The sequence below is a fragment of the Thamnophis elegans genome, chromosome Z, assembly GCF_009769535.1.
Source record: "Thamnophis elegans isolate rThaEle1 chromosome Z, rThaEle1.pri, whole genome shotgun sequence".
Lineage (NCBI taxonomy): Eukaryota > Metazoa > Chordata > Lepidosauria > Squamata > Colubridae > Thamnophis > Thamnophis elegans.
The window spans coordinates 77,028,254-77,040,130 of record NC_045558.1 but is presented as its reverse complement, the minus strand read 5'-3'; the positions used below and the strand labels follow the sequence as shown (position 1 = coordinate 77,040,130).

General features: G+C 37.8%; 1 protein-coding gene across 1 annotated transcript in view; it reads right to left on the bottom strand.

Annotated features, from left to right (window-relative positions):
• Positions 1-11,877, bottom strand: part of CNTNAP2 (contactin associated protein 2) — a 984,443-nt gene that overhangs the window by 836,496 nt on the left and 136,070 nt on the right. Inside the window, 1 exon segment of the mRNA XM_032235887.1 lies at positions 3,543-3,662. Within this exon segment, the coding sequence (XP_032091778.1) occupies positions 3,543-3,662 (120 nt within the window).

The following is an 11,877-nucleotide window of genomic DNA, read 5'->3' as shown; positions in this document are numbered from 1 at the left end:
TATTTGAAGAAATATTTTATGAATTGTCTGAGGAAATTTCTAATAATTTGTATGTTATTACACTGCAGACATCTACATATTATCAATTAATAATCAGAAGAAATTTGAAGTGGTCAGACTAAAAGAAACAATCACAAATTATTTCCAACACTAAAGTCTGAGGATCACTTAGTAGTCAAAAACAATAAATGGTATAGATAGGTATTTAATTTGGACATTTGGTTTAAAGGGTGTTGGTTCAAAATTCCAACTGAATTCATTTTTCAATGACTTAGTTGATTTTATAGATTGGATCAATCTGACAACTTGTATCAAACTGATTAACAACTTAAATAAATTTCATAATTTAATTAAATAGATTAGCCAATTCAAGCATATTGATAAATTCAAATCAGATCAAAATCCTAAAATAAATAAATAAATCATACGCAGCACAATTTGGATATCATTTGGGCAAAGGGCTTCAATATTTTGCAGTTTCATGTTTCTTTAAATATTTATGAGACAAAGAACAATTTATGAATAATTTAGATACAATGATACTGTAAATCTGTTAAGTTTCCATAATTTGTACAGATCATGGAATTTAACCATTTATCAGTAATGCACATATATAAATGTAGCTTTTTAATTTGAATCATATATGAGAGGCCTCTATAAGAATACACACAAAAAATCACTATGAAGCTTGAAATAGTTTTTCATCACATTTCCTCCCATAATTATGAGACTTTGTCAGTCCTTTCCTGGTAACACAAATACTAGATTATTTGAAAAAGAAAATGATTATTAATAATATGCTCCATCATGCTGAGTAACTCAAAATTGCTTGAAAATAATCAACATCTAATTGTGAAGGCTGAAATATGGATAATAGCTGTGCTCTTCTGTTTAGAAAGAAAAACATTTTAATTTTAATCCCATTATTTCTCTTCCCTCCAGCACAATGAAATGCTAAAACTGCTCTAATGCTAAGGAAATAGCTTTTTTTTCTTTTTAAGCTACTCTTTACCACTCCTTATAAGATAAAGCCTTATCTATTCTACTGGCTACAATGCTTCCTTTGGTAACTCTGGAATAGAGATTCCAAAACTCTTCAGCTCACTGACTGCCATGGTGATACAGTGATTAGATATTTACCAACAACTTTGAAATTGATAACTAATGTAGTAGCTGATGTAATCAAACAACAACTAGTTGAAAAAAGTTGTTTCCAGCTGAATAGAAAGGAAACTGCACAAAAACACTGTCCTTCAGCAAGACAGTACCCTGACATAGCTGTGGAGTTTGTGTGCTTTGAGGAAGATGACAGCTATGCCAGTGGTCCAACCATACTGGACAGGTCTCATCAGAGGAGTCACACAGAGTGTCTCTTCCAAAAGAAAAAAAATGGTGATACATAAATTATAGAAGCCTCTATCAGTTCGGTCATCGCCCAGGTGAACAAGCACTATGATAGGTGTTGAAGTACATGAACATTTGGTGGAAAATGGGATACAGGATTCAGGACTGAATCTGTTATAATAGACCAACGAGAAGAGAATATTTGAAATGAATGCACAAAGTTTGGAAAGAACTACATACAGACCCAGAAATAACAGAGCAGAGGCTAATGTCAACATCAAAAATACAAAAGAAACCAGGATTACTTGAATATAGAGGAAGCCAGCATGATTATTCAATTATTTTTTCTTGAAAATCAGGCACCCTTTCCTTTGCCTCAGAAAGAACAAAGCTTTCTCACTGTAGAAGTAGAAGAATTTAAATAATCACTGAACTTCTAGAATAGCAGAAAGACAACAGGATAAGTTACTTGAGTTGAAACTTGTTTCTTAGTGGATAAACTTGAATATGAGCCAGTAGTATGCAGCAGCAGCAATACTTGAATTGTATTAAGTTGTATAAACAGAGGCATGGAATTAAAGTCACATGAAGTAGTAATCACACCTGCAATACTGCAGCCAATTATGGTTATCATACTACAAAAAAAAGTGTTGAGACTTTGGAAAAAGTTCAAAGAAGAGCAACTAAGATGATAAAAATCCTGGAGACTAAAACATATGAAGAACGGCTACAAGATTTGGATTTGGCTAGTCTAAAGAAAAGAAGAATTAGGGATGACATGACAGCAGTGTTCCAGTAGTTGAGGGGTTGCCACAAAGAAGAGGAAGTCAAATTATTCTCCAATGCATCAGAGGACAAGAAACAATGGTTGGAAGCAAATCAAAGAGAGAAACAAGCTGGAATTAAGGAGAAACTTCCTAACAGTGAGGACAGTTAACCAGTGGAACAACTTGCCTCCAGAAATCATGAGCGCTCCATCACTGGATGTTTTTAGGAGGAGTCTAGATGCTTACTTATCTGAAATAGTACAGATTCTCCCCTGCTTGAGCAGGGGGCTGGATTAAAAGACCTCCAAGGTTCCTTCCAGTTCATTCATTCTATTCTTTTAAAATGAGATTGAACAACCACTTGACCAAAATGGTATAGGGTATCCTGCTTGAGCAGGAAGTTAGACTGGAACCTAGATCTCCAAGGCCTCTTCCAGCTCCATTAGTCTGATTCTGATTGAACTTCAGACCTCTCTTATATGTCTAACAAATCTGTCCAGCCTAAAAAGATCATTACAATTCACTAAGGGGGTTCTGAGTAGTTTAATGTGTATATATACTCTCTCATGCACTTACCAACATGTCTTAGGTGCGATGTTGACTGTTTTCAGCAACTTAAAGAGGGCAGGTTAGAAATGTTGTGACACAGGTCATGGTTGACTGGCTTTATCTGTTTCCATTGCAAGTGTTTCTACAGCATTGTGAAAGCTGTGTAGCTTAGAAAAATTAATTAGACAGTACTATTGAGAAGGTGGAGTCTTATCATACGTTTTTATTGCTGCCAAAGCACTAGTTGGTGGACTCCCCCCCCCCAAAAAAACCCCATCCCAACAGTAGATCACTTGGTTTCCTTAATGGACAAAATTTAGGCAGCATGTCGGAGGGAAGCCAGTTTGGCGTATTTGGGAAGCACTGAGTAGACCATCTCCAGGCTCAAGCTACAAGAGGAAAACATGATAGGAAAGGCAATTCATTTGCTTACCCTTGTCTGTTCCTAATTGGTCAATTTTATTGAAGTATTGAAGTACTCCATTGAAGATCTATCCAGAAACTGACTACTTATGTAAAATGTCCATTATTTTTTTTCTTTTTCAAATAAAATTAAACCATTTCCCCCACAAAAAATGATCAATGCTTTTGAGGAGGGTCTTGTTATAATACTAATTTTCAGTTTTATTTTTCTTTTTTAAATTGCTATGCTTATCAATTATGAGATTTTGTGGGTTTGCATATATAGTTTTTGTTTGTTAATTTTTTGGCAGAACGACATTACATTAATTGTGCAAATGTTGTAATTTCCTTTTGTTTAAAAAGTATGTGTTTGTATGTGGTGTGTGTGTGTGTGTGTGTGTGTGAGTGTACGGTAACTAAATAAATAAATAGTATATAATAATACACAATAATTCAAAGTTTTAAAAGCAAAAGTCCTACCTCCTCTTTTGTTTAGTTTGGCAAACCCAGGCGAATAGCTATTTGATGTAGATGACAGAGATGATGAACTGCTGAAGAAGGAGGGTGCTAAGTTGGAGACCAGAGGTTCTTCACATTTTTCTGAAAAACAAAAAAGCATGCCATTTTATAGATTTCTGCATAGCTTTATTGCATTATCACTTTTGAAAACAAAGTGGTATATTGAGAACATGATACTTAAATATCTAAGTTCCTGCAACATCTCAAATAACAAAAGCAAAATAAAAAATAAATAAATAAATTTTAAAAATCCACATAATGAATATATTTCATATTGCCCGAGTAATAATGAAATATCTGCTGATGGCAGTAAAATTGGATTACATTCCAAAAATGGTATGACTCAATACAAATTAATTGGAACATTTAAAAACTGTTCAATCTACATTTGTGGGCTATTTGAGAGTGAAGTCTTAGACTTTGTTTCATCATTTAGCCAGGTCAGTAATTCCACTTGTAATTAAGACTGTGACTCATAAAAAAATCTTACAGTACTATCCTTCAGCTACCATCCTTGACTTTCTCATTTCCATACTGTTTTGGCCCTAAAAAGTGCCCTGAATAAAATTCAGAAATGATAGTTCCACAGCTTGTCTTCACATTCATGTTTTCTCATACCTCCCATCAATTTTTGCTAGCATAGTTGTAAGGATATAGTCAAAGGATCAGTGTACGTGAAATTGCAATTTTTTACTTGAGAGATATACTCTCCAAATATCCCTTTCCTTAGGAAATATGTATATAAGCCATTTCCTTTGGATTTCAATAGTTATCACTTCAGTTTCCATCCACATCTTCCATTGATTTGCATTTCTAAGATCCACAAACATAACACACACTCAATATTAATGCTTAACAAATCTAAGAATGATACAAACATATCTGTTTTGCTTTAGCAAACATCTATAGACACACAAATACACAAACACATACATACCGTGTTTCTCCAAAAAGACAACCTACTTTCAAAGGGACTTCTATCATGTTTTTGAGTGCATCCGAATATATCAAGCCCCACCCACAAAATTAGCCCTAATTAAGACCGTGCCTACCCTAGGGTGCAGGGGGTGAGGTGATGTACACAGGTGAAAAATAAGCTAGGGTGGGGATGGGGCGGGGGGTGGAGCTGCCCTTCTTACCAGACTTGCACACCCTGACACCTGCCTCGCCTTCTTCTATGGCCACGTCTTCTGCAGTCACTTGCCACCACTCTCATGCATCACCCTGGACTCTGTTTTACCTTCAGATGCCTACCAGAAGGCATCTACAGCCAATAGCTCTGTTATCAGCTGCAGGCACTGAAGGTGAAATGGAGGCCGAGGCGATGCATGCAAGGGGCAGCAAACGGTCACAGAAGAAGTGGCCAGCAGCGGGCTCCTGCTGGGCAGGGCTATCAATACCACTGCCACAAGGTGAGTCAATAATTAGAACCCCCTAAAAGGAAGGCCTAGTCATTTTTCTGGGATCAAAATAAAACCTGGCCTTCTTTTTGGAGAAACACGGTATATTTCTCCAATTGCTATAGAAGTAAGTATATACTTTTCTTAAGGATGGTTTATCTGTTTTATTAATCAGTGATATCATTAGGGCACATCAGAAATCCTTCCTCTGGATATGACATCACACTCTTCTACCCAAGATGTGACATGTACAAATCTGCTACCCAGATATGATCTCCTCCTAGATGTGACCTTTATCTAAAGTGATGCAGCACATATAAGGCCATAATACTAAACTCATATGACATGTTGAATCTAATCCTATCAAGAACAAAATCATAACCCAAATGGATATGGTATGTGATCCTAACCCTATCAAGAAAATGGATTGTGCATTGTGAAACCATAGCTTAATGATTTTTATTTTTGTGAATAAAAATGCAGTGAATGCAGACCATAACTCAAAATGAAGGTTATGTACATTATATCATGGAAAAAGGGGTTATTCATGTCCCATCCAACATGACCCGATGATATTATTTACAGTGAAAATTGATGTCACTGATTAAAGAGATAAACTGTTATTTAAAAAGGTATATGCTCTTATTTTTGTTGCATTTAAAAAGCAACTATTTATATCATTTCCAAATCTCCTTTACACACTTCAGCAGTTTTTGGTATCCTGTGAATCAGAATGGCAGTGTCATGTCTATCTTGCTTGATCCAAGATTTAGGGAAATAACCAATTTACACCCTGTTAATCACTGCAGATGCAGCAAGAAATGACTCTGTAGAGCTTAATCTGCTTTTGCAATAATCTATATAATCCTTTAAGCACTTTGCTTATATTGGCTTTAGTACAGAAAATATTGGCTCATTGTTCCTGTCTAAAAAGTTAGAGGAAAAAGTTTAAAATCCATTTTTTGTTGAAGTGACTGTGTACAATAAAATGTAGTTTATGTTAGGTAAAACTTTAAGGAAAATCAACATCATTGTTTTACTTCTACTTCTTAGCTGCTTACAATAAACATGTAATTCAATCCATTTATTATGGATTACAAATGCTTATGGAAATTAAATGGACCTAATGCTGTTCAAAAAGTAAAAAAAAATATTATTTGAAAAAATAAATTTGCTTACAAGCAGCACATATTAAAAAAAGGATATAAAATATTTGACAACAATGGAACAGTTTTGCATATAAACTTCCAACTTCTATTGACAGATAAAATGTTAGATATGTTGGGATGGAAATTAATTTTCATGGGGTTAAAAATCTGATATTTGGTTTGTATGCCTTAAATATGGATAAATAAATGTTCTATGAAGGACTTACAGAAAGCCTAATAGGCCTTTCTCATGAAAATTGGTGTTTCATGGGAGATTGGAATAGTTCTTCCACAAGTAGACTAAGGTGACCAGACGTCCCGCTTTTGGCGGGACACACCCGCTTTCCAACGCACTTTCCCGCGTCCCGCCCGCCTTTTTAAAAGGCACGCTTTTTTTGGCGCTCGCAGCTCCCGCCCATCAGCTGCTAGCTTGCTGGGCTGGCTCATCGTTCTGTTCTCTATCCTACCAGATGAGCCAGCCCAGCAAGCTAGCAGCTGATGGGCGGGAGCTGCGAGCGCCAAAAAAAGCGTGCTTTTAGCCTTTTACCTACTACCTACAAATTTAAGCCAGCCCAGCCTCCCGCTCACTGATTGGATTGGCCTGGACTCCAGCCAATCAGTGAGCTGGCTGGGATGGGAAATTTTCAGCACGCTTGCGCGAGTTTCCATTTCCTTTCTACAAAAGACGAAAGAGGTTGCAGCTGCGCTGACTGGTGAGTAATCTAATTCTAATCGAATTTTCCGCTCGCCGCGGCAGGAGGAGAGGGTGGGGGCAGCTGCAGCCGCCCGCGGCCGGTTCAGGGGCTCCCGCCGCCCGGCAGAAGCCCCTGAACCGCGTGCGTGCGGCTGCCCCCTCCTCCTCCCTGTCCTCCTGCGGCCGCGAGGAGTAGTCCGTTCGTGCAGAAATTGATTGCCCGCCCTGGCTGAGTGAATTGGGATCGCCTGCGGCTGTGAGGAGTCCTCGCGGCCGCAGGCGATCCCAATTGAATTCACTCAGCCGGGGCGGGCAATTTCTGCATGAACGGACTATTCCTCGTGGCCGCAGGCGATCCCAATTCACTCAGCCGGGGTGGGCAATTCGTGCAGAAATTGCCCGCCCTGGCTGAGTGAATTGGGATCGCCTGCGGCCGCGAGGAATACTCCGTTCGTGCAGGAGTCCTCGCGGCCGCAGGCGATCCCAATTGAATTCACTCTGTGCAGGCGGCTCGGCTGCCCCCTCCTCCTCCCTGTCCTCCTGCGGCCGCGAGGAGTAGTCCGTTCGTGCAGAAATTGCCCGCCCTGGCTGAGTGAATTGGGATCGCCTGCGGCCGCGAGGAATACTCCGTTTGTGCAGGAGTCCTCGCGGCCGCAGGCGATCCCAATTGAATTCACTCTGTGCGGGTGGCTCGGCTGCCCCCTCCTCCTCCCTGTCCTCCTGCGGCCGCGAGGAGTAGTCCGTTCGTGCAGAAATTGCCCGCCCCGGCTGAGTGAATTGGGATCGCCTGCGGCCGCGAGGAATCCATTTGTGCAGGGATCCTCGCGGCCGCAGGCGATCCCAATTAAATTCACTCTGTGCGGGCGGCAGGCGCTGCGCCCACGAGGAGCTGCCGCTTCGTGAATGGGATCGCCGCCTCCGAGAGCATGGGCGCAGCGGCTGCCGCCCGCACAGAACGTCGTGCGGGGGTCCCACCGCCCGGAAAGTTATGGAAAGTTATCTGCGGGCGGCGTCCGTTCGTGATTGGGATCGATCGCCGGGGCAGCCTCTCGCTTCCGGAACTTCCTCTCTCACTTCCGGGGGTCCCGCCGCCCAGCATAAGCCCCTGAACCACCGCGGAATCCGTTCGTGAATCAAAATGGATCCGCGCGGCAGGAGGAGAGGTTGGGGCGCTGCCAGCTGCCCACAGACAATTTTCTCTCGCTTTCGGGGGTCCCGCCGCCTGGCAAAAGCCCCTGAATCGTGTGGAAGTTATCTGCTGGCGGCGTCCGTTCGTGATTGGGATCCATCGCCGCCTCCGAGAGGGTATACAGAACACTATTTACCTAAATGTGCATATATACAGTTTAGTATTTTAGCATTTATTTTTGAAAAAAATCAAACTCCTAAATCATGGTGTATAGCTTATTGCTCCTATCTTGGACATATTTTTTCTGATCAAACATTTGTGTTTACTGGGGTGGTGCATAAAGCTGAAAAGAGTTATTGTTTGTAATTTTTCTACATTATTTTGCTGTTAAAGAAGAGTTTTCTTCTTGGGGATAGATATTGATGGAGATTTCTTGTGCCATTAGGAATTGTTGCAAAGAAAAGATAAAGAATCTTATGGTGTGATATTGGTGAATTTTTTTAAAAAATAGTCTGTGTTGTCTTTCTGTCCCAAATAGTTAAATATAATTTCATTATGAACATCTGCAGGGTTTATGGGATTCCCATAATATGGGAGATTCATGCCTTTGTAGGTCATATTTGCCCATTTGTGGTTTTCTGTCTCATCTGTGAAATTCACAACCTTTTATTTGTTATGTTCTGAATTTTTCTCTTTTTAGAAAGTGATAAGAAATCTACCTGCAATTTAATCTTGACCAGGCATCCTGACTTTTAAGAAGTCACTGACATGCCAGTTTTAAAATTGTTTTTTTTCTTGATAGTTAAGGTCAAAAATTTAAACTTGCTGTCACAACTTTGAGCAGGGTGTGAGATTGTTGATGTCCATTTTACTGTCTTTCAATAACTGTATAATGTTCCAATCAAGCCTCAAATTAAGATGTTACCAACTAGTATGTGAACTACTGGAAAGATTGTGTGCCTATAGAGTTAAGAGTAAGAGTTTCATTTCATGCATCAGAAGGCTGTATAGTGTAGAGAGAAAAATATGTTCAAAACATTACAGTTGTATGTGTTAGCCGCCTGAATCTATATTACTGTCTTTGTTTTAAAAATTTTCTCTCAGGATCCCAAAATGGTATTTGTTTGTATGGGTTATATTTATCAATATGTATTGCATTAAATATTGAAATCTAAGTATTCACTGCTACTGTGGATTCTCACAATTGTTTGATGGGATTTCAACATAGGCTGGCAAATTTGAATTTTGAGTACCCTTGATTGGGTCTGACCCTCTGGACTCCAAGGAGAGATTTTAAGAAACACTGATTTCTTTTGCCAGGTAATATGTAATAGGTTGCCACTGCAAGTGTATTTGAAAAAGATAGCTTACTCTATGGTGTTGTTTTTTTATTTTTATACTGGAATTCTTCATGAAAAAATCCAAAAGGATTTACAAAAGAATAATAAAATATCTCTTCAAGAAAACAATAAAACTAACAGTGTCAGTGAAGATAATATAGAAAAGCAAGGCATAATTCATTTTTAAAAAGCAGTCTAAGAGGGAGGTTGTCCTGAAGCACATGTTACTCTAGAATTGCCTTGGGTGAACAGGCTTGATTTCAGCTGTTCAAACAAACCAATGTGTTGAAAACAGCTACACATTTCCTAATTTATTATTAAATAATTTGTATTCTATCAGGGGCTTTCAGCAGTTTACAGCAACAAAAATGCCAAATAAAATTATATTATTATAAAATCATTGTAACAATTCCACAAAAACAATAAAAAGAAAATCCAGTGATAAAACCATATTAAATCCCAATGGCTCTAGATTCTAGAAGACAGAATAATTTGTACAGCCTTCCTGAATGGACAGCAGGTTAGGGCTCCCTGCTCTGGAGGAGGTTTCCAAAGGATGGGCACAAGCTGAGACCTTCCTCCTGAGAAAGCCCTACCTTTGTCATGAATGGGATTACTAGCAGGGCCTCCCCAGAAGATATTTAAAGCTCTGGTAAGATAGCTTTGAGGGGGGTGGTCTTTAAATATTTGGACTTAAGCTGATTTTGGAAAATCTGTAAATTTTAAAGCACAAAACTGCTATTGGCTTGTTTCCAGATGAGTCATTTACTGTAAGGAGTATAGGCTCAATGTATTTTAAAATAATATTTTATTTATTGTGCATATGATTTTTTAAAATAGTGGTATTCTGTGTTGATTCTTTTTTTAAATTGTCTTAGACTATTTAAAAAAAGATTCTATCCAAAATAAATTGAAACAAGCCATTTTAAAAATTTCTATGCACAATACTTTGAAATGGACTCAGGAGTCATGATTGACACTGAGTGAATTTGCACTTTTAATAATCAGGAAGATACAATGGCATTGAAAAAAGTGACTGATGACCATTTTTCACACTTAGCGACCATTTTCACACTTAGCGACCGTTGTGGCATCCTCATGGTTACGCGATCAAAATGTTGATGTTTGGCAACAGATTCGTATTTCTGATGGTCGCTAAGTGAGGAGTCTCGAGGAGGGGGAAAACATTTAGTGACCAAAGTTACAATGGCATTGAAAAAAGTGACTGATGACCATTTTTCACACTTAGCGACCGTTGCGACCATTTTTCACACTTAGCGACCGTTGCAGCATCCTCATGGTCACGTGATCAAAATTTTGTTTGGCAACAGATTCGTATTTATGCTGGTTTCAGTGTCCTGGGGTGACCTTTTGACAAAAAAATTTTTTTTTAATCAAGCGCCCCCCCCCCCCCCCCCCGGTCAAGGGTGTCCCTCTTTTCCAATCTGAAAATCTGGTCACCTTAAAGTAGACAGAACTTTTAAGAAAAATATTAAAATTATACAAGATAAGCAAAAAACATTATTAGTTAGAAAATTTCGAGCTTGTTGATAGCAATTCAAAAGAATTTACTTATTTTTCTAAAAGAATAGATCTTTTTCAAGAATGGATATTATTTGGATTTGAACATAATTTTTTATCCTTGATGCTAACATATAATTCATTTCTGTGAGCTTCCCTTTTAACTGTTAATCTCAATTCCTAATATTTCTAATTCTCATATAATCATTAGTTCTAACTCCACCATAAATCAAGTGAAATTGAAATAAATATTGAATAAATATTACAAATTTTGCAAATATTAAATAAAATTACAGTTATGATTCATCACATTTTAGCTTTTACAAATAACACTGAGACTTTATTTAAAAAGGAACCTGGTTGATTGTGATTTATGTTTTAGCTATTGAGGACAAAACTGGAAAAGTGGAAAAGCAATTTTGCAAACAAGAAAAGGAATAATGAGTCAAAAGACATTATAAAAGTTTCATTTACAAAATGTTCTGGAGGATATTTGCTCCTCTCTTTGTCATAAAAATCATTCAGAAAAACTGGACAATTATACTTAACAAATCTCAGTTTTCTTGTAAAGGAAGCTTTAACAGTTTATTTTTATATAATTTTTCCCCATTTCCATATTATTTGGTTATCTAATTGTAAGTGGTAGTTGATTTATTCTTTGCTCAACCAATATTCAAATTAAAAATATTTAGAATATAAGATTTATGTGGATATATTTTAAGAAATGAGGACCCAGATTGTTTGGGGTGGGGGACACTATAAACCACTTAGAGAGGGCTGTAAAAGCACTGTGAAGCAGTATATAAGTCTAAGTATTATTGCTATTATGGTCATAGACCAGCAAAAGACAAGAAAATCTGTGTGTGTGTGTGTGTGTGTGTGTGTATACACATACACATATATACACACATATATATACACATATATACATATATATTTTACTGTTGCCTTTTTGTTACATTTGTTGTATTTGTGCTGATTTATTTATTTATTTATCTGCACAAATCTTTATATATATATATATATATATATATATATATATATATATATATATATATATATAT